At 41.4% G+C, this 24,396-nt stretch overlaps 1 protein-coding gene across 3 annotated transcripts in view; it reads right to left on the bottom strand.

The window, feature by feature from the left end:
• Positions 1-22,601, bottom strand: part of EYA3 (EYA transcriptional coactivator and phosphatase 3) — a 95,387-nt gene extending 72,786 nt beyond the window's left edge. Inside the window, exons 1-2 of one of the 3 annotated variants that reach the window (XM_061597664.1) lie at positions 22,275-22,601; positions 20,976-21,041 (exon numbers count right to left, since the gene is read on the bottom strand). In XM_061597664.1, the coding sequence (XP_061453648.1) occupies positions 20,976-20,981 (6 nt within the window). In that variant the 5' untranslated portion in view covers positions 20,982-21,041; positions 22,275-22,601. The remainder of the gene's footprint in view (positions 1-20,975; positions 21,042-22,274) is intronic. The other 2 variants (XM_061597666.1, XM_061597665.1) reach the window with 2 other exon arrangements.
• Positions 22,602-24,396: the final 1,795 nt, after the last annotated feature.

Here is a 24,396-nt window from a genome sequence, read left to right on the forward strand (position 1 = left end):
TCAATAACCATTCAGCTGTTTATCTGTTCATCTTACTAGTTTTCCCACATATTTTAATTTTAGGACTCCAGAATAAGAAAGAAGTCAACTTGAGTTACATATCCCTGCAATTAGCCATTTGATATGCTACAAAAAGATTTTAAACTAGCAGTAAGATACTATTGGAACACATTTTCTTCTAACTGTGAATTAATTATAATATGTAAAATATTCTAAATCCATTGTCATTCCTTATAAAATATAACAAAGAGTAGATCTTTTCCCATTTCTTTCAAAAGGTATATGTGCTTTGTTTAAATCTAATAGCAATGAATAAATATGTCCAAAATACCTTACATTCAGACAAAAAGTTTTGTAACTAACCAAGAGCAATTAAGAAGTATTTACTAGGAGTCTTATTTGCAGGAACTGTAGGAAAGGTAGGCTGTGAAATTCTATTTAAGCAACAGCATGATAATATATTACAACCTATAAGGTAGTGGAGATGAAATTGGGTATAATATGAATTGAGTTTTATACCCAGTTTCATTCCCACTACATTATATGAATGTTTGCCAAATTTAAACATTTAGCTAATGATGATCATCTATTAATTCTAGCCACAACTATCCTATCATTCCTTTTGCTCAGCTTGATAACAGTATCTTAGTTATATCAGTCGGGTTTAATTGTTAATTTAGCCACATAATATTAGTTATCAAGAACAGCAATTCATCCTTGAATCATTTCTTATCAATCTTTATTCCAGCCTATATAATGCATTAAAGGGATTACAAAATGTATAATGATGGAGAGATAAATCCTTTGGTTCATATACTGTATTAAAAATTCAAATCACAACTGACCATTGATATTCTCCAACAAGGAACCTTAGACATGCATGTACCACACTAAACGGGATCCCTTCTTTTTCATGTGCTAATTTGGAAAATTGAAAAGAAGCTACTTAATCATTGATTTCCCACTAAGAAACGCATGGCTTGGTTGCAGGGATTACCTTATGAACAGATGACTTGCCTTAATTTAATTTGTTTCCAGAATCAACAAACCAAAGGGACTGGCCACTGCAAACAGCTGTAAGACAGTTGCATTAGGAGAAGTTGGGTCTTTTCCATTACCAGATTTTAGTTTAATACCCACTTTACTCTTAGCTGAAACAAGAACAGAATGATGTTGACGCACTGAAAACAAATCTTGACAATGTAAAATTAAGTAATTAGATAAATTGCTTTCAACATTTAACTCCACCCCACTCTATAGATACATCATTAAAATAATTTCCTATAAACTACAAGGCAGACGATCATACTTCAAGAAGCTTATGTGTACTATGTTAGAGACACACGGAGGATCTTTTCATACTGTTATATGTCAGTCCAAATTTTCCCAGAAATACTAAAACTAAAATCCCTACCCTATGCATTTATAATAGTCTTGCTTCAGATCTATGTGAGAGATAAGATTACACATTAGTGAGAGTACTCCCAATAATCAGTTTCTCACTAATCAGCCATCCTACCCAACTGAATAACTGCAGATTAGTCAAATTGCATAAGATTGTGGATGGCAAATTTCTTAACTGAAAATATTAAAACCATGGTGGTATTCAACCAGTTGAAATTAGCCTAAATTTCTCTTCGGTAAACAAATCATCCACTATTTATCTTATCTATGTATCTGCATAGATTGTTTTATTTAAAACTTAGAGACAGAGACTTTCTAACTATTAAATAGTAACTAGACTAAAACCCGGCAAACAATATAACTAAATAGCCAAATGACAACCAATAAGATTCTCAATTTCACAGTTCCATTTGTTTGGCTCAATTATTTAGGGAACTTTTTTGTGTGTCAGACAAACCATCAAAAACCTTTGAAAGGAAAAGTTGTCAATTAAAATCTACTGATCAACATCTCACTAAACCTTAAAAGCCAATAAAAATACTGGGCAATAACTAAGTCTGACCAGAGCTTCAAGCACAAAACAGATTTTTTAAAAAATATAGCTCTGGAAGTAACTAGTGAGAGTGCTTATATATTCATCTTTAACCTACCAAGTAAAAAATACTGAATTCTAATAAAAGAGACCTTAATCTTGCATACACATACATACGCACACACACACACAAACACAGGGCAACTAATTAAAATTTGATATTTGGAGCTGAACATACTGAATGTATTTCACTTAATAAATCAGTTCCTCTATTTCTGATGTTCAGAGGGTGTGCTGTTACTTATGTAGTCAAAATGGCACCACGTAGGCACAAGCGTTGGGTATAGCAGGGTTGAGGTTTGCACACATACCAAAAACTGTTAGCAGAGGAGGACTTAACGGAGGAGGGACACACAAAACAGCCTAGTAAGGACTAAGTGTGCTTAGGAGCCATGAAATGCTGACTGACTGATGGGGATAAAACAGAAAACCAACAAGAATAGAATCCTGAACAGGGAGTATTCCACACTGCAGGTCCCACTTATGTTTCTTACTAGCATTTTGGACAAATGGTGATTTTACTGCTATGGATATTATGGCATCAGTTTAGCAGCAGGACAAGAAAAAATTAATTACTTGAATCTGTAACAATTGAAGATTTTGTTCTTCAGGTCAAAAGGTTCAAGGCAGTGGCTACAGCTTGAATGGAAAACCCCACTTCTTCATATTCCTAACACAATCAGTCTAAAATGTTAAAATTGAGCTAGTTGAAATTTAATTGAAATACATCTAATTAACACAGAGTTGATAACTAGCTTGTACTTGATTTCATCTTTGCTAAAAAAATATTCACTTGGAATATGTAGAATATCATAAATTTATTAAAAAGACTATGCTCTTAGCAGTTGAGTGCAAGAGATGTACAAAGTGTTCCTGGCTGGTACTTAATGGCACAGATTTAAATAACTGAGGGTCAACACATTACATGGTTTCTCCATAACTCTCCCCTGCCTTTAAAAATAAATGAAGGGCAGGAATGTTTAATCCTTTCCCTGACTGCCATTCTCCCTTCCATTGCCTCCTCCAACCTGATTTTCATCCTATTGGAGGAAAAAAAATATCTGTTCCCGTACATTTTCCGATCACAGGGAGGAACAAAGTTGAAGGTGGGAATTTGAGAGGAAAATGGCCAGCAGGGAAAGGGTTAAGCTTTTGTCCTTCCTCCACTCATAAATGCAACCTTCAGCAGTTGCTTTTCATTTATTTTTTAAAAAATCTAGAGAAAGTTATAGGGAACCCCTCTGTATAGTTCTGCAGTCCTGAACAGCATGGCATGCCCATCCACGAAACTAGCTTGCAAGAAATACTAATTGGCAATTGTTATTTTATAGGATACAAATGCCACTGCTTTTATTACAAAGGCTTTTATTACAATTGCTTGCCTGTATTTGGGCTTCATTGTCAGTTTGAGAAAGATCATTTTATTGCATTGTTCTCTATGCAACACAGTGTGGGATCATTGCTAATAAGAAAATTAACTGTCTACTCAGTATGATCCCCAAAAGAAATAAAAACATCAAAGGTGAACAAAATGGAGAATCTTCCAATGAAAACCAAGGGAATGCCATACACCCCAAAAGACATGCCAGCATGGTTATGCCTGCCAGTTTCGTCACAGTCTGAAAACAAAAAAGTATAAAAGCGTGTAAGGAAAAGATTTTCCCCAATCTGAAGAAGCCAATCTGTGATCTGAGAAATAGGAAATAATTCATGTGCCCAAACATGAAACACCAGCTTTTTTGCACTCAAAGCCTCCTTGCTTATCTTAACTGGGCTCCTGCCTTCTGCTTTTTTTTTTTTAATTAAAAGGCTAACAGAAAGAAATATTGGGATAATGCGAAAAAGACCATGTTATAAAATTAAGAAATAAGTAAACACGTTGTATGAGCAAAACTAAAACATTAAATGCGTCAAGGCAGGTCAAAGTACTAAAAATAATCCCAGAGAGTAAAGAGGCAACAGCATCATCGTTGTGCATTGACAACCAAGTTACTACTTCCGCCAAACAGCAGGACAGCTTTTGCTAGAGATTGTTTGGATTTGTAAACTATATACAAACTGTGCTGAGATTATTAAATCCAGTTATTCACAGGTGCATGTATTCGAAGATTATACCTCAGAAGCATGGGATTTGATGTTGGTTACAAAATTCAGCACAGTCCAAGAAACTTGGCTTTGCATTTGTTTGAAATAGCAAATTTCTAGACTTATGGCTGGAGGGGCAGCCATGTTTTCTGTCATAGCAAAAACAACCAAGAGACTTTTGGGATCTTAAAGACTAACACATGCATTGTGGCATAAACCTTGTGGAGTAGAGTCTGTCAATTGAAACTTTATGACTTGCAATGATAATCTTGGAAGATTCCAGACCAGCCTTCCCCAACCTGGTGCCCCCCAGATGTTTTAGCCATGCCAGCTGGAGCTGATGGGAGTTGTAGTCCAAAACATTTGGAGCTCTGGGGAAGGCTGATCTAGGCAATACTAAGTAGGAGGGAGATTAGCAGGATTTTCAGTGGTCAGGCTCCAGTACCATGAATAGCACCTTCACCAGGAATAGAAGCAGAAAAAAGCATACAAATACACAAATTCATTTCATCTGCATATTTCATTCAGCCCACAAAAATCATGCAGAATTTGGGTTACCTTTTTTGGCTTCACCTGTTTGTACAGAAAGCACATATCCCACCACCACCACCACTTGATTTATCTGACAAGAGAGTATAGCAGAACTTCGTGCTTCTAAATTGAGCACCATGAATAAGTACAAGCATCTCCCTTTGATACCAAGCTCGCCCTTTGAGACAGCTAGCAACAAGTAACATACAACAGCTTACTGGCACTAAGAGTCGATTCCATCGCATAGAAATCCAGAAAAATAAAAGAACCCAAAGGCAACTGGAAGAGCCATTGTTTAGAAAAAGAAATACAAATCCAGAAGGTATGTCCAAAGTCAGATATTCCTGCCCCATTCTCCAGATTCTCCACTTTTCAGCAACACTTCTCTTTCAATGGCAGCTATAATGAAGCATATGCCACTGTTTCCCAAACCTCACAACAATGTTGTATAAATTTCCCTTGTTACAAAGAGTCATGTCCTATCGCTTAGCAACGTTTAATGCCATACCAATTGTTTTCTTAGATCTTCAAATTACTTAAATGCTAAACCCTCACAGTCTACAACCAGGTGTACGTGAAACTATACATAGGGGAAACAGTGAGTTTCATTTACCAACCTTTGATTGCAGTCTTTGATTGCACAAGCTTTCCAAGAAGCTGTACAGAAAGGACACAACTGGCAGAACTCAACAGACTGCAAACGCATTAGACCGTATTTTGCTTTGTTTCATTTCACTCTGCCTTAAGACTCACTGGATCGAAAGGTGGTTATGTATTCCATAAATAAAATATACAGTTTTTGTGTTTGTACAGGAAGATACTGTGACTTAACAATTACATTTTCCATTATTGTCACTAACAAAGTTTTAAAGATGAATCACACTGTGTCAATCCATGCTAAAATTAATCAATGGAGGATGATACAACTATTAATCATCCACTGTCCATTTAATGAGGAAAATGGAAGTGGGAATTTTAGACTAATTTGCAGAATGAAGAGTTTGTCAATATTATTAAGAATCTTTACGATACAATTGTTTAACACACACACACACAAAGCGGACAGTAATGCCATTTCTTCTTTCTATGCAAAAACAACAAAGACATACGTATCTGCTCTATTTAGTCACTATTTATGGAGTAGATCCAACTGTCTTTAATTAACAGCACTGCCATACAAATGTGATCAGCACTGTAATTTAAGTAAATTGGGATAATGTTTCTTGAAACCGAAACTGAAAAAACAGACACATTATTAAATTCTCTAACAAAATATATAATTTAAAATATATACACAAACACACATGCATATATATACATACACACACACTTTAAACTTAATTTACATCCATCTTGTTGTCATGTGGTTTAGTTTATTTTCAAGACCTCTTTCCCAACGTTTCAAATTTTTTTGGTTCCAATACTGAATAAACTTGCACCAACAATTCAAAGAGTGGTAGGTTTGTTTGTTCCGTAGATCCTTTTCACAATTTCTTTATATATCATTTTACACATTAATGTTCTGTGCCTTATACTTCTTTCACAGTTGTCTACTGATAGGAGCTGTTGCTTTTCTAGTTTTTGAGCACTATAAATGTTTCTTAATTATTTGATGTGACTCACAAAGCAGGTCAGATAGTATGGCCATTAATTAGTATACCCCTTTCAGTGCACGGATGTGTAAATTGCTGAATTTTTGCCTTCTTTTTCCAGACATCCCCATATCCTATAAAGTAGGGGTGGCTAATTTGTGACTATTAAGATGTTACTGGACCCATCATCCCTGACCACTAGCTGGGACTAATGGAAGTGGGAATCCAAGAATATTTTGAGAGGCAGAGCTTAGACTTCCCTGCTATAAAGTAGCTGGGGAAGAGTCGCAGATCAATACCAAACACCAGCGTTGCATGCAAACGTTCCAAGACTGGCATCTACAGGCAAAGCTGGGAGAGATCCTGGTCTGAAATCCTGAAGTGCTACTGCCAGCCAGTGTAGACAATACCAATGGTCTGACTCAGTATGAGGCAGTTTCCCAGGTTCCAAATACGCTAACAGCAAACTCATTCTCCAAGTGTGGATTGTTATGTCACCAATATGGCACTATCCATGCACAACAGGGAGGCACCGGCAAGTTTGGGTAAACCAATTCTTTTTTTAAAAAAATGTCAATATTTAGCTATTGAAAGATAAATGACATGAACGCAGAAACAAGCTTTCCACAATGAGTAATATTTAAGTGGAGTGTGTGTACACTGCTGTGCTTAGGCAATAATCCTAGGTCTCATAATAGAGGCATTATACATACATAAGAGCATACCTAATTTTGTTTGTGATACGTCAGAGAGAATGCATTCACGGCTGCACACTGCCCAAAAAGCATTTTAAAAACAATCCAGTTTCTCTAGTGTACTACAATAAAGTTTAAGATGTTAAAAAAAAAAACACCAAGAACCACAGCTGATGTTTTAGAAGCTTCTAAGCAAAGAAAAGTAAATGTCATAGTACAAGTCGAAATGACAAAAGCAAAACATAAATAAAAGGTAAAACAGATGCACAAGTAGGGTAAAAACACAGAACAAAAAGTCCACCACCACCAAGAAATTCACTCCATTTGCAAGCAGAAATTGGTTTTCTGGGGGAGAGGGGGAATTTCAGCAATTTTTCAGGGGTAGCTGAAAGATGTCAAAAGGGTTGGGGGGGGCTTATTTGCTGCAGTAGCCATTACTCTCCCTCCTCAAAAAGGCATCTGGAATGACACTGCCTCATGGTGCAGCATTGTTCCAAGGAAGCATTTGGAGGGGGAACTGCAGAGTCCAGCAAGCAGCTGCCAAGAAACGTTCTGCTGATTTCATCACCTGCAGCAGCAGCAGCAGCAGCAGCAGCAGCAAGAAAGAAAGAAAGAAAGCACCACCGCTCTCATTACCAAAAGGGGCAAGAGCCCTTTATTTATTTAAGTGGATTTATATATTGCTTAATCATCAGAACTTCTAAGGGGCTTATATCAAATTGGTTTTCCACAAAACTTCTAAGTGGTTTACATAACTGTGAATCTTTGGGTGAACTTCACTTGTACTCACCAAATGAATTGGAGCTGACCTCTGGAAAACCACATGGTAGAGTCCTTCCTGTTCTACACCACTTCAGATTGTTGCCCCATTAAAAAAAAATTCCTCACATCATGAATACTAGTGTCTTTTTCTAATGTGTGGAAAACTAACACACTAGAGAGAAGTATAGCACCATCCCCAAATAAGACTGAAACTGAGCCATTGTACATCTGCTTTAGTAATGGCAATGCAATTATGGCATGTCTCCAGTCCTCAGGATGCTGGATCACTTCAGCAGGGAAGTACACTTTTACTCAAGAAGGTATATATGTGTCAGTACTGATTTTTTTTCTTATCCCTAGTGCTGTCTCTCACTGTCATGGTCCAGCCAGGCACAGTGAGCATGTTCAGGGAATCCTTTCTTCCCATGGTGTGTGTGTGTTCAAACTGATTTAGGGCAGGGACCCTCTTCTCCCTAACTGCAGAAAGCCAGCTTGCCTTTGCAGGGGCTTTCACTGCCCCCAGGTTATCTTTGTAGGCTCTCAGTTCTGAGCCAGGTATCCTGGACAGCCGGTCCACCACGTTCCTAAAACAGACACTTCACTTGGGGCTTCTGCATCAGCTGTCGCTTTCTCCTTTCCAAAGAGCCATTTAAGGTCCCAGTCATCACAGCTATAGTCTATGCCTTCCCTCCTCCTCCCACTTTCCTCACTCATTCATCTCTCATCTTTCTAGCATGTGTCACTGAGCATTGCCAATCTTGGAAATGCCATGCTGGGGAGCCAGGTGGATTCCACACTGGGAAATGGGATGGATGGGGGTGGGGGGTGGATGATGCCACAGGCATTTAAATTTTCACATCATAGATAAGTGGCTTTGATTTAACAGCATCATTATCCTCCCTGAGCTCTTGGATTGAATGGATTATTATTATCATCATCATTGTTATTATATTACAAATAATACAATTTCATTCAAGCAAGCATTCTCTTCATCAGCCTCTTTTATGCTTAAACTGCTGGATTTGAACTGTCCTAAACTGTATTTTATTGGTTTGTATTGATTGTGGGGTTATATTGATTTTTACTGACTTGCATTATTTTATTGTTTTTAATTGATGATTTTATTGTTTTCAATGTCTTATTGGTTCTTTTCTTCATTGATTTGTACTTGTCATTTTATTGTGAGCTCTCTCAAGTACACTATGGTGTAGAAATGTGGGACAAAAGTCATTTCAATAACAAATAAATGAAATAATATTTCAAAAAATGGTGAGATTTTGTAAAATGGGAGATGTAATCAAATTTTAAAAATAAATAAATACACACAAGGGGAATTCAGGTCTCTAATTTGCCAAGTCTGCCCCAACATACCTCCATTGTTTCTTCTTTTCACATTTATGATTTCTTTATGTCCAATACTCCTAGACCACCTTTCAACAAAAATGCTCATACCACAGTTAACAAAAAATTAAAAATACAAGTATAAAGCAAATCTAATCAAAAGAGTGGAAAATAATAAGACATAAAGCAACATTAAAAAGCTCCACTGATCCCAAATATCTAAGTCCAAACGGCAATCAGGAAAGAACTCATATGGATGTTTCAAGGGAGCTCATTCTCTAACTCTGAGGCCACACACACAAAAAAGGCCCTGATACTGTTCTTTCCTGTATTTGTGAGATTTGCCCATTGTCCCTGTTATCCCAAATGAACTGGGCTGGGTTGTTTCCTTCTAGTTGGGGAACAGGCTTGGAGTCTGGGTTTATTTAAACTGTGCTGAAACTTGACCACCACCAGAAGTGGACTTCTTTCATACACTGCCACAATTATGGAAGTATGCAAAAATTTTAAAAGGAGGGGCATTGAAAGGAAAAGGTGCTCCAAATAATGTCCTTATACAAAACCCAGAAAACAACAAAACAATGGGAACCTGAGGATTGCTGAATGCGGAGGTGGAGGGAAGCAAGATGGGTTTTTAAAAAAATGTGATAAAGATTTAAGAGGTGGGATAGAACTCTGAAATAAATCAAAACTCTGAAATGAATCTCCACAATGACATTTTTACTGCATGAGACAGCACACAAGGCTAGCTCCACTTGTAGAAGATATATGCTTTCGTTTTAAAAGTTCAAAAGCAAAGCACATATATAGAGAGGTTATTTCCTTCAACTCAATGTCTTAAAACAATAACATTCAGATATATATTCAGATATATATATATTCAGATGCATATAGGGTTCAGGCTGCAGAAGTGACAAGTCACAGAAAAACAAAAAGTGACGAGCGTGGACATGCCTTTGAGGAAAAGCAGGAATTTCTGGAGTGTCTTTCCTGCTCTTATGCAACCACCTTACATAGTAAGTACAATCAATTAGTAAAGCAACAAAGAATAATATCTATTAAACAACTCACAGCCCAATCTTTACCATGTTTACTCAGAAATAATCCTGTTGGCTCCAATGGGACTTACTTCGAAATGCTTAACAATGCAGCTCGACTCAAGAAAATAAGAACTCTTTTTTTCTGCACTCATTTAAAAGTTTGGTCTTACAATCAAAACTGCATTACCTAATTTTCCTGGAGTCCTCACAAACAAATTTTCAAGAGCACTGCCTGTCATTTTTCTGAGAGGAAAAAAAAACCCTCACCCTTGGGAATAAATTTAATACCTGTATTACCACAGTGTACTATATTTATTCTGTAATGATACTCAAGATAAAGCCTTTAAAAAATAAAATAAATCATTCATACATTCTGGCTGGAAGCACAGCCTCAAAGTGCTAGAATTTAAGCTGATTGCTCCAATTTATTTCAGACAAACTTGCATTACGGAGCCAACTGCCCATATTGTTGTTCTTAAAGATATCATCATTTCAGCTCCAAAGTAAAGCCAGAATGAAAGCATTGAACATTTTTTTAATTATTAAGCAATAAATCATTAAAATTACTATCAGCAATCCAGTTCCTATTACAAATATCCTACATATTCAATCACTGCACAGGAGCCAAAGAACCACACCACTAGTGCCACATAACCAAGGAAGCTTTGGGTTTCAGATGCAGAACAGAATAGTGGTTAGAGGGTTAGATCAGGACCAGGGAGACCAGAGTTGAAATCCCCATTCAGCTGACCTTGGGTCAGTCGCTGTCTCTCAGCCTAAACTACCTCACAGGGTTGTTGTGAGGATAAAATGGAGAGGGAGGGAAACTTGAGCTCCTTGGAGGAAAGGTGGGAAGTAAATGTAATATTACCTTAAGAACCATCCAATTCTTTATGCTCTACCTCGCTCACTGAGATCTTCTGGTGGGGCACATTTAGTGGTCCCCCATGTCCCTGCCCTGTGGAACATCTTGCCAATAGAAGTATGAAAGGAATTTTCCCTAGGTTTCAAAAACTGTACTGTTCAGACAGGCCTTTGGAATGTGACTTTTTAAAAAACCAACCAGTTTTTACTGATGTCATTGTAGTATTATGCTTTTAATTTGCACAGCGCCTTGTTGTTATTTTTTTTCATTGCAGTTTATAAATATTTAAATAAAACAAACAACATAAACAGCATTCGCCAATCTCACAGGAGAAGCCATTTTTTTAAAAACTGAGAAGGCTTTCAAAAGCATATTGAGATATGACATGGGGATCTGCTGTTCAAGGAAAAGTCGTAATTCCCTCAGGCATGCCCAAGCCATCGCACACTTAAAGTAGCTCATTGGATTCCAACTGTTCATTCCAAATGACTTCCAAATGGGACATAGATTCATGCCCCATCAGCTGCATCATTTCTATTTTGTATCTTATTAAAATATTCATTAAACGCCACTTTCCTTTCGAGTAGCTAGAGCAGCTTATAACCCAAAGTAAAAATCACTGTTAACAATAAAAATATATTTTCAAATGATATAACAGCAATGTAAAACAGAAAAAAAACATTAATGGACAGCTACGAGAGTGGCTGTGTATAGTATAGTCAGCATGAATTTTTTGCATTCCACAATGTTAAATCAAAAATACCAACATGCCATTCTGACGCTTCCCATAAACTCATTTCAAAACAAAACTTACAAAACTTATACTCCTGAACTCAGAAACACTTACTTAACAACCCACTAAAGCAGAGCCGGGGCCAGGCTTGCCGGGGCCCTTGGGCACCAGCCTGCCCCGGGCCCCTCTGCTCCCCTTTCACAATCCGCGGCAGGAGCCGCAGATCACAGGACAGGAGCTTCCGAGCCGCCCGCCATCCCCCCGCTTCTCCTATCTTTCTCTGCTGTTTTTTGCAGCTGCATGCACAATGCGCGCAGGGTTGCCATCAATCAAGATGGCGGCAGAGGTTTCCGTAAGGGGCTGAAGCCTCTGCTGCCATCTTGGTTGATGACACGCACACGCATGCATTGCTGCCATCAACCAAGATGGCAGCAGAGGCTTCAGCCCCTTATGGAAACTTGGCCGCCATCTTGGTTGATGGCAACCCTGCGCACACTGCAAAAAACAGCAGAGAGAAAGGTAGGTGAAGCGGGGGGATGGCGGGGGGCTCGGAAGCTCCTCCTGTCCTGCGATCCGTGGCTCCTACCGTGGATCGCGGGAGGGGAGTGGGGGGCCCCTCAGGGGGCCCTATAGCTCCAGGGGCCCTCAGGCCAGTGCCCCACCTGGCAGCCCTTTAGAACTGCCCCTGCTCTAAAGTTTCATGGCGATACACAAAACAGAGAGAATCGAGAGTTCAAAGTGTAAAAAGAGAGAGAGAGAGAAACCAGACACCTGTTGGACTTCTTTCTGTCAGAGTTCTCATAATCTGTTGAAATTAATTAAAAATCAGCTATGTTCATAGAGTACCTGTAATCCTATTACTGACCTTGCCCCGTACTCTGACCTTCACCTTCTGCAGTTTAAAAGTTTAAAAAATGCCTGGCTGATTTTTAATTAATTTAAGAAATTTAGCATTGAACTCAATGATAATGTCGGGCATGCTAAGTAAGAACCAACTGTCAGTGTTCTAAAAGCCAGACTCACAGCTGGTGGGCTTGCCTAATCAGGGGGCCACACCCACAGCAGATCTTTATTTCACTTCAGACAGTCATGGCTTCCCTCAAAATCTCCTGGGAAGTGTAGTTTGTGAAGGGTGCTGAGAGGAGACTCCTATTCCCCTGACAGAGCTCCAGCTGCCAGAGTGGTTTAACAGTCAGCAGCTATGATTGAAGCTCTGATTGAGGGGGACAGGGCATCACCTAGCAACTCTCAGCACCCTTCACTAACTACACTTCCCAGGATTCTTTGGGAGAAGCCATGACTATCTAAAGCAGGGGTGGCTACTCTGTGGCTCTCCAGATGCTGCTGGACTACAGCTCCCATCATCCCTGACCATGAGCTGTGTTGGCTGAGACTGATGGGAGCTGTAGTTCAGCAGCATCTGGAGAGCCACGGAGTGGCCACTCCTGATCTAAAGGGAAATTAAGGACTGGTGTGGATGTGGCCAGGGACAGCCTTGGTTTAAATTTGGGTGGAAGGCTACATGTGCCTGCTGTAGAATAAAAAGGTGGGGGGAAACCTGAAAAAGAATGATACTGTTCACAATGTTTTCTTTTTGGAAACTAAAGGGGCTTCCCCTCAGCCCAGTGCCCACCAATCCAATGTCCTGTCCTCCCCCTCCCTCTCCTCTTCGTGCCCTCCTCCTCCCCCCACCCCTCCCCCAGGTCAGTTTCACCTATCCTAAGCATGATTGCAGGGGAGTAAATCCCACTGAACCCAATAAGCATGCAAATGATCAAACCTGCCCTCCCCTCCTCCTCCCTCCTATCTCCTCCCTCTTGCCCCTTCCCTCCCCCTTCCTTCACCCCTCTTTCTCCTTCCCCATACCTTTCCAATCCCCTCCTTCCCCCTCCTCCTCCTCCCCCTCCCCCATGGTCAGTTTTACCTATCCTAGGACTACGACCAGTGAGATCAGGGTTTGAATCCCCACACAGCCACGAAGCTCACTGGGTGACCTTAGGCCAGTCTCAGAGGAAGGCAATGGTAAACCACCTCTGAATACTGCTTACCATGAAAGTCCTATTCAGAGGGTCGGCATAAGTCAGAATCGACTTGAAGGCAGTCCATTTCATTTTCAAGCACAATTGCACGGGAGTAAATCCCACTGAACTCAATAAGCATGCAAATGGTCCTCCCTCCCATCACCTCCCTTTTGCCCCTTTTCTCCTCCTTCCTTCATCCCTCCTCCTCTCCTTCCAATCCTCTCCTTCCCCTTCCCCCTCCCCCTCGTTCTGTTCCCCCCTCCCCCCTTCCTCTTTCCGTCTACTCTCCCCTCCCCCTACTCCTCCCCCATGGTCAGTTTTACCTATCCTAGCCATGACTGCATGGGAGTAAATCCCACTGAATTCAATAAGCATGCAAAAGATCAGACCTGCCTTTCCCCTCCTTCCCTTCCTCCTCCCCTCCCCTCTTCCTCCTTCCTTCTCCCCTGCCCACTCCAGCCCTCCCTCCCTCCCTCCCTCCCCCCGCCGGTCAATTATAATATGCTAAGCATGATTGCATGGGAGTAAATCCCACTGAATTTAATAAGCATGCAAATGATCAGACCTGCCTTTCCCCTCCTTCCCCTCTCCTCTCCCTTCCTCCTCCCTTCTTCCTCTCCTCCCCTCTTCCTTCTTTCTCCTCCCCTGGCCACTCCAGCCCTCCTTCACCATGGTCAGTTTTACCTATCCTAAGCTTGATTGCACAGGAGTAGATCTCACTGAACTCAATAAACATGCAAATGATCAAACCTCCCCTCCTCCCCCCCTCCTGTCTGCTCCCCTCCCCATCCCCTGTGGTCAGTTTCACCTATCCTAAGCATGATTGCAGGGGAGTAGATCCCACTGAACTCAATAAGCATGCAAATGATCAACCCGTTCTCAGCAAACTTGCACAGGATCCCATTTCTTACTTCCAGGATTAAAAAGCAGAGAAATTCACTAATAGGCAAAAAACCGTGAGGTTTAAGAATGTACCTATAGCCAACAGATATTTCTATCAACCTTTAAAAGTCAGGGAAATTGGGCAGCTATAGTGAATGCACCAGGGGAGGAGACCTGACCTCCTCTCTGAGATATTGTACTGCCCTACAAATTTGTCAAAATGCAAACCGACTTAGGGTTTTCATGGTAAGCGGTATTCAGACGTGGTTTACCATTGCCTTCCTCTGAGGCTGAGAGGCAGTGACTGGCAAGGACACCCAGTGAGCTTCATGGCTGTGTGGGAATTCAAACCCTGATTTCCCAGCTCGTAGTCCAACATTCTAACCACTACACCACATTGGCTCTCTTAAAGCTTTTACATTGACAAAAATTTTATTTATATAGATTTCTAGTACAGGTGTTATCAAAACTGCAGATGCCTAGCATCATCTTAAGAGAGGTGTTCTTGCTTCTCTCTGACAAAGGAGAAAACCCTAAGAATAATGCTTGCTATGACATATGTATGCATCCTTGCTTCAGAAATATTGTTTTTTTACCCATTGATGAATATACCAATTGATGACCTAGTACCCATGAGTAATCAATTAAAATCTCTTTAATCAAGTTGCATCCCATCAGAACTTAAATGAACACCTGCAACTGCAGGACAAGTAAGAAAAGAAATTCAGGTTTCAAGCACCAGCTCAGCTGTAATCATAAACATACTTACAACGGAATAAGCCCTACTGAACACAGAGGCACTTATTTCCACACAAACATGTTTAGGACTGTGTCTGCTTTTCTTCTTCCCATGCTCTTTCCCACCAGCACTAATCAGTGTTGAGAAAGGGCTGTAGCTCGGGGTGGAGCGTACGCTTTGCCTTCAGTAGGCATAAGATTCAATCCCCAGCATCTCCAGGTAGGAAAGACTCCTTTCTGAAATCCTAGAGAGCTGCTGCCAATCAATGTTGACAATACACAGCCAACGTCTGACAGTATAATGTAGCTGCCTATGTTCTAGATGAGTTTCTGGGACAGAGAGTCACTCCAATCCCTGTCTTTATTGCACTGGAGCATTGCCAAGAACCAAGTGCACAAGGATGCCAACAGAAGATATGTAATGCAATCCTAAGCATGTTTACTCAGAAGAAAGTCCCACTCAGTAAGTGCACTCAAGATTGCAACCTTAAGCTTTCTGTGCACTAGCAGGTGGCTGAGAAAACCAAAGCACTAAACAAGAGTTGTATTTATTTAACTAAGGCTGCCATCAGTCTTAATTTAGATAGCTAATGCTTCCCTCAATTATCAGTAAGAGCAAAATGTTCCAAATGTATGCCCAACTTTGGATGTTGACCACTGAAGTCTGCAAGGATCTGGCACATCCTGCACATATCTTGAACAAGATCTTTTATTTTTGTTTTCCAAAACAAGTTTAGTGCTTCGCATTAGTCTACTGTTCTAATTAGAACACTATACAAAGCATGAAGCAGCCATGCTATTTGGCACTGAGCAACCAGGTCTAGAGGTTTCTGTTTTAGCAACCAGAAGGTTACCATAGAAACAGGCTCAAAACAACGTAGATAAAAATCAATTCTAAAAAATCAAGAATTTTATCGAAATCCAATATTAATTTAAATCAGTTTTTTCTTTTAAAAAAATATTGCGTCTCTTAAAAAGAAACTGGTATAAATTGAAATCTGAGTGTAAGCAAGCAAGCATACACATAATCTCTTGAAACTGAATCCATAACCCTCTATCAAACACACAGAGTTAACGCCTATTTTTCTGTTAAAGGATGAACCAGGGGAAAAAATATGACTCTTGAGATCAACTATGATAAAGCATGGCACAATAGGCCATCTACAGTGCCATCCCATTCATGCCTACTCAGAAGTAAGCCCCACAAAGTGTGTATAATATCACTGTTTTATTTATTACTGTGCAAATTCTGAGTGATGTCTGATGTTGTGCAAGGAGAAGTAACAGGAATTCTTCTTCCTCTCTTCCCCCCGCAGCCCTCCCCATCCCTGAATTTGCTCTGGAGCATCTAGAGCAAATCTGAGGGAATCACAGGGGGCTGCTGGGGGAAGCCCAGCTGCATGAATGGAAGTCTGCTCTGCTTGAGGATGGACAGTTGGAAATCAACATATCAGTATCTAGACCAGGGATCAACAATCTGTAGCCTTCCAGATGTTGAACTACAACTCCCATCATCCCTGACCACTAGCCATGCTGGCTGGGTGTGATGGAGTTGGAATCCAACAAGATCTGGATGACAACACATCCCCTATCCAAAATTTAGACTGTCAACAAAACAGCATAGACATATACTTTCTTTGTAACAGAAAAATACTGTTCTTTCCCAAAACTACTAACTTTTGCTTCTGGACTTAGTGCCTTCAAATAAATCACCTTGCTTAGTGTCTTTACATGTGAACATAGAGATAAACAGACATCCTTAATTTCCCAAGTGTTCCCCTAAAGAACTTTCAATTCTGAAGTAGAAAAATCATGGGAGCTGTATGACAGACATTCTGGATTATGCACCTGGATTATTAAAAGGCTAGTTTTACTAGTCCTCTAGTAAACAGAATTGTTATAGCAACCAAGGAGAATGCATTCTTGTTCACGAAAATTGTGAATAAGAAAGATTGAACCTTCACTTGAAAATTTAAAAATTATTTAAATTGCCTTGATCTGAATCAGCGTGGGAAAAGTTTTCAGCCCAAGGGCCACATTTTCTTCTATGCAACATTCTGGGGGCCACATGCCAGGGGTGGGCCGGGCCAAAGGCAAAGGGGATGGAGCAACAAATGGAAATTTTAACTTTGTATAGTAGGCTAGAATCTACACACACTATTCTCCAGGCAAGAGAGGTTAAAGACACATTCCACCAAAACAACAACACTCAAGGAGGATGTGAATAAGGGCCAGTAAGGGGTGTGGCCTGAGAGGGGGTGAGGCTATAAGGAGGTGTGGCTTGGAAAAAGTCCTGAGGATCAGATACAGAGGCCAAGAAAGCCACATTTGACTCCCAGGACTAAGGTTCCCCATTTGATTTAAATCAATCTATGCTAGCTCAAACTGGGAAAAATAAATTAAAATTTTGGTAAATCAAACTTTTTACCAGAGGAGGAACCAGCAGTGGTCGGCAGAGCAGGACATCTGAAAATGAAAATGGACTGCCTTCAAGTCGATTCCGGCTTATGGCAACCCTATGAATAGGGTTTCATGGTAAGCGGTATTCAGAGGTGGTTTACCATTGCCTTCCTCTGAGAGGAAGTGGCTGGCCCAAGGTCACCCAGTGAGCTTCATGGCTGTGTGGGGATTTGAACCGTAGTCCAACACTAATCACTACAACACACTGGCTCTCTAGGACAACATCTGAACCAGGCCACAATTAGAGTTGTAAAATTTCCAGAAATTTTGAAGCCATGGAAAAAAATGTTTTTTTTCCCAGAAAAATAAATTTTCAGAAAAATTGAAAAAATGCAATATTTGCACTTTTTACAGATTGAAAGTCACTTTGCTACTTCAGGAACATAAAATGCAATTATGTACAAGTTGGTTCGGCATAAAATTATCACAGTTGGTATATTAAAAGTACATTTTATTCAAACATTTATTGCAAATTGAATTTACTTTTTTAAATTTTTACTTTTTTTTGTAACAAATGGATCTACAAGATCCTGAACTGTAAGGAACACCTAAACTGTAAGGAACCTCTTTTGTTGTGCCAGTTCATGAGGAGCAGGCAAAAAACAATTTAAAAAAACCCAGAAGAAACCATCAATATTAATAACAAAGAACATTATTTATGTCTACGCTAGTCCTTCACAGTGTCAAGCAGACATAAAGCATCCATTCCCATAACAAGAACTGAGAAAAAGGGAGGGGCCAAGATTCAATGAAACATTTTATTCATAATGCTAAAATAAAACATTCCATAATCCATTTTTCTTTTTTCCAATTTTTCCAATTTTTCAGAAAAAAAAACAAAAACGGCTTCAGAAAAAAATGAAAAAAAACCATTTCCCCCCAAATTTTTCAAGTTTTTCCCCCCAGCCTTTACATCTCTAGCCACAATTAAAGCAGTTTTGTGTGAGATAACCAGCCTGCTCATTTGCTCCAAGCAGATCGAAAATTCGAGTACCAAGGACTCCTTCCTCCAGCTGCTGTTTGCCAAGCTCCTACTCAGAGCCTACTGCTGCAATCCCAGCCTCAAGCAGTGCCCTGGGGATGATGGGTGGGGTCTGAAGCATGAGAGAGGGATGGCACAGGGGAACAAGAACAAAGTCCTGAAAAGGAGCAATCGCTAGCCACACTTCATCTTCCACCAGAAGGTAGTTCTTGCTCCTAGAGTCCCCGTATTTATGCTTCTGCAGGCCTCTAGCGGCCTCCAAAGCTTAGGCTTTGGGCTTTGTAAAAAAGAAAAAAAGAAAGAAAACCTCCACAAAAGCTACACGTGCACTGACACTTTTACTGGCCCATCTGCCACCAGAAGCGGTAATGGCTGCCAACTTGGATGGCTTTAAAAGAGGTTTGACAATGGTTAAGGCTATCAACGGCTACTAACCATGGAGGTTATGTTCTACCTTCACGGTCATAAGCAGTATGCTTCTTGAGTACCAGTTCTTGGAAACCCCAGGAGGGGAGAACATTGTTATACTCAGGTCTCGCTTGCGTACTTCCTACAGGCAACTGATTGGCCACTGTCATAACAAGATGCTGCACTAGATGGATCACTGGCCTGATCTTGCCGTTTTTATACCTAATTTTATTTGTACACTGCTTGCTTTTTGATCAAGCTGTGCATAAAATTTCTAAATAAATTAACTGTAGAAGGACCAAAACCATCTAACACTTTAATACCAACGTTTTATTAGTCACTGTAATGCATGTGTGCATGTCAATCTCTCTGTGTGTATGTAAGCATACACACACTGAGGACAAGTAAAGTGAAGGTAGAATGCCTCATTCAAAGCAATAACAATTCAAATGTTCTATAATAATACAGGAAGATATAAGCATATGAGACATCCCTGTGGCAGCTGACTCCCGCTATACATGCTTCCTGTCTCTAGATATGCATGCTGAAACGAAGGGGTGGGGCAAATTCTAGAGCTGATCAAGAAGGAGAGTTCCATCGATTTTGACAAATGTAGCTGGTATTTGTGAGGGGCAGGGTGAAGCAAACTGAAGGATCTCATGAATAAATGTGAACCTGTCCATATGTTAGGAGCTTAGGCTGCCACATTGCTCTGGCTGCCCTTGCTTTCAAAAGGTTTGGGGGTAACTGCTGGAGGTGGAGGGGACAGGGCCTTTTGTGTGGTGGCACCCAGGCTATGGGCATCCTGCCTGAGCCTTTGTTGCTATCTTTAATTATTTTTTTTATTTGCTCAAGCTTTTGGAAGCATCTAATTTGTGGAGGGCTTTATCCACTGTATTATTTCCTGCTGTATCTGTTACATTGTAATTTTTTTGTAATACCTTGTGCTGTTAACTATTTAAGTAAGCCACCTTGGGGACCAATGTTGGTAGATAAGAAGGAAACAAATAAAGACACTTCCAATTCTTCTCAGCGAGTACTCTCCTCTATAAGACAAATTAGGCTGGAAGGGACACAATTACACTCCTTGGTGGACACCACCAAGCCTGCATCACAGCAGTCCCAAAAGTAGCCAGTCCACAAAGGTGCACATTGCAGAGTCAGGACAATGGGCAGAAGCCAGCACCTATCATGACCAGACAGCATCACACAACTCAACATGGATTGTCATCTAATGTCCACTGTCTAGGTGGGCAGGGGCTACTCTCTGACATCACGGTCAATGGCCCACATAGTCAATGGCTCACTGTGGCACACATCCTTCCCTCCTCTGGCAAGCAGGACGAGCTCTTGCCCTTCTCCCAAAACTGGAAATGGTGCGAAGAATGAGGGATCCTCTCTGCAGTTGTTTTTCAGATATTATCTGAAGCTTGGCCTGACTTCAGAGACAAGGCCATGCCACTCTACCAAGTTGAGGAAGGAACAGAGTCGTGGCAGCTCCAAATTTTGGCTGGCTATCAAGACCAACCATAACAAGAGATCCACTGAGTATATGGTCTGTGCTTGACGCACCCCACTGTGGCATATCCTCAACTGGGTCTCTAGGCAGTCCCACACACAGGCATGCTACCTTCCAACTTTTAAAGCACTTTGTTGAATTTTGAAGTGTTTTCCTGGTGTTACCCCTGCTATAATTCTAGAACCAGTACTGCTGATTGCACTTTGTTTTATTATTATTATTATTATTTAAAATACTTATACCCCGCCCTTCTTCCGAGGAACTCAGGGCGGCTCACAATTAAAAATACCGGTACATCATTTTGCCACAACAGCCAGCAACATACCCACATGTGCCCAGTTCAGGTACTCTTTCAATTAACAGGCATCCCGGAATCCACAGAACGGCAAATCTAAGAATTCACATTTGGGAGTAAAATTAACTTGAGGTATATAAATAGCAAAACATATACACAACACCATCAACTGGGACTAGCACACACATATTTAATAGCACACAGGTTTCCCTGTTTTAAACATGGAAGCGAGAACTATTCTTTTCTTGATCCTATTTCCATTTCTCAACTTCCAGTTACTACTTCCAACACCCTCCTCTGCTTTCAAAACCACAGATCTCCATAAAAATGTAACTTTACTTATTTCTGGGAAATTCATATGACTTTTAACATGCACTTCATCTCAATGCAGATTGTACTCAGGGATCTTTAAATTATATATAATTAAGAACTACAATTATTTACATGTATTTCTCTCAAACAGGAACACCAATAAACATGCAATTTCCCAAAGACCCAAGTGCCCCTATATACAGGAAGCCAGATTTCAGCTAATGTCAGGAAAATCTTCCTGTTAGAGTGGTATAACAGTGGAACCAATTACCTAGGGAGGTGGTGGGCTCTCCAACACTGGAGACATTCAAGAGGCAGCTGGGCAGCCACCTGTTGAGTATGCTTTAAGTTGGATTCCTGCACTCAGCAGAGGGTTGGACTCGATGGCCTTATAGGTCCCTTCCAACTCTACTATTCTATGGTTCTATGACATGAATAACTTAGGTCCAATAGTTTCAATGGGTGTAGTCCAAGTAGAACTTAGCTGGATACCACAGAACTGCGGTGGCTCTATTTAAACTACCAAGCAGCCACTGATAGACTTGTCCTCCACCTCTTCTTTGAATCTGTCTGACAGCCAAAGTCTCCTACCAACTCTCACTTTCTAAGCATGCTTTTAAAGCAGGGGTGGGGAACCTGCGGTCCTCCAGATGTCCTCAGCCTCCAACGCCCATGGGCCCTAGGCAGCATGGCCAATGGTCACGGGTGATAGAGAGTTGTAGGTCAACAACATCTGCGACGGGAACACACAAGTTTTCTACCCCTGTTCTGAAGCCGGGGAGGGGGGGCAGCCGTCACACCATGTTGTGGCAGTGAGTTCCACAAGTTAGTCGTTAGCCGTTCTGACTAACAGCCAGCCCTCGCTCCCCCTCCCTAACTGCCAAGGTAACCGGCGAGTGGGGGAGGGGCCACGGCAACAGCTGCGCGGGCAGCCACGCCCACCGACCGCGAGCCGATCGCGCGAGAGGAGAGGGAAGGGAGGAGGGGGAGGAATGAGGGCTCTTCTTTCTCTCTCACCGTGACGAGTCGATTGCGGGGCCGACCTCGACACTCGGCGACATGTCAGCCGCGACAGACCGGACTCTTAGCAAAGAAAGAAGGAAAGAAAGAAAGGAACCGAGCCCCCTTCGGCAAACCTCGGCAGGGCTTCACACCCGGAAGCGGAACCTCGCCGGCGGAAGTGACGACGAGGGCGAGCGGGGATTTGGTTGGCCGAACATTTGCTGTGGGCTTTTCTGAGGAGATTTCTTCCCTCAGCCCCGTTTCTCTCTTCTAAAGTGACCGGTGTGGGGAAAGAGTGGCATGGCAACGGCCGACTGCTTTCGCTCCCCACTGAAGTGGCGCATATTTCGCTTTCCTCCGCCCAAGGCTGCGAGCTTGATTCTGTGGTTGTGATTGGCAAGGGCGGCGGGGAAGCAGCAGTCATGGTCTTCCGAAAGGTAGCGTTACGCGTTTCCACCCCTAGGTGGCGTTCGCCGCGGCGGGGACGGCATCGGCTGATTCCACTATATATGTAAAGCACATGATGACTTCCCCCAACGAATCTTAAGTGGGTTTCTTCAGGTGCATATGCACGGTATTGTCAGAGTGAGTTGGTGTAATGGTTAATTCAAAGGTGGCTAACCTGTGGCCCTTATGAAGTTGGATACCACGGATACTAGGATACTAGGTCATTAATGACCTAGAATTAGGAGTGAGCAGTGAAGTGGCCAAGTTTGCTGATGACACTAAATTGTTCAGGGTTGTTCAAACAAAAAGGGATTGTGAAGAGCTCCAAAAAGACCTCTCCAAACTGAGTGAATGGGCAGAAAAATGGCAAATGCAATTCAATATAAACAAGTGTAAAATTATGCATATTGGAGCAAAAAATCTTAATTTCACATATACGCTCATGGGGTCTGAACTGGCGGTGAGCGACCAGGAGAGAGACCTCGGGGTTGTAGTGGACAGCACGATGAAAATGTCGACCCAGTGTGCGGCAGCTGTGAAAAAGGCAAATTCCATGCTAGCGATAATTAGGAAAGGTATTGAAAATAAAACAGCCGATATCATAATGCCGTTGTATAAATCTATGGTGCGGCCGCATTTGGAATACTGTGTACAGTTCTGGTCGCCTCATCTCAAAAAGGATATTCTAGAGTTGGAAAAGGTTCAGAAGAGGGCAACCAGAATGATCAAGGGGATGGAGCGACTCCCTTACGAGGAAAGGTTGCAGCATTTGGGGCTTTTTAGTTTAGAGAAAAGGCGGGTCAGAGGAGACATGATAGAAGTGTATAAAATTATGCATGGCATTGAGAAAGTGGATAGAGAAAAGTTCTTCTCCCTCTCTCATAATACTAGAACTCGTGGACATTCCAAGAAGCTGAATGTTGGAAGATTCAGGACAGACAAAAGGAAGTACTTCTTCACTCAGCGCATAGTTAAACTATGGAATTTGCTCCCACAAGATGCAGTCATGGCCACCAGCTTGGACGGCTTTAAAAGAAGATTAGACAAATTCATGGAGGACAGGGCTATCAATGGCTACTAGCCGTGATGGCTGTGCTCTGCCACCCTAGTCAGAGGCAGCATGCTTCTGAAAACCAGTTGCCGGAAGCCTCAGGAGGGGAGAGTGTTCTTGCACTCGGGTCCTGCTTGCGGGCTTCCCCCAGGCACCTGGTTGGCCACTGTGAGAACAGGATGCTGGACTAGATGGGCCACTGGCCTGATCCAGCAGGCTCTTCTTATGTTCTTATGTTCTTAAGTTAGGATTCAATTCCTATCAGCCCCGGCAATAGTCAGGGATGATGGGAGTTACAGTCTCAACGATACCTGCAGGGCCCTGTACAGCCACCCCTGCCTTAACTGGAGCAGCTTTTTCATGGACAGGGCAATATTGAACCCTTCTGAAATGAATTATTTAGGCCCATAACCTATTCCAATGTTTTAGCTTAAAGGGTGTTAAATTTTGTAACTTTCTAACTTTAATTCCTTCCTCCATGAACATAGAACACTAGTCTTTTATCCTCACCACAAGCTAGACTGAGGAATGGTGTACTTCCCAGAGCACCTAACCCTGTTAAATCTCCCTAATCCGGACAAAAAATTATGCCAGTCTGCAAACAGAAAAACTTAGCGAAGGTATTTGCATCTGAGTGTT

The sequence above is a fragment of the Rhineura floridana genome, chromosome 15 (assembly GCF_030035675.1).
Source record: "Rhineura floridana isolate rRhiFlo1 chromosome 15, rRhiFlo1.hap2, whole genome shotgun sequence".
Classification (NCBI taxonomy): Eukaryota; Metazoa; Chordata; class Lepidosauria; order Squamata; family Rhineuridae; genus Rhineura; species Rhineura floridana.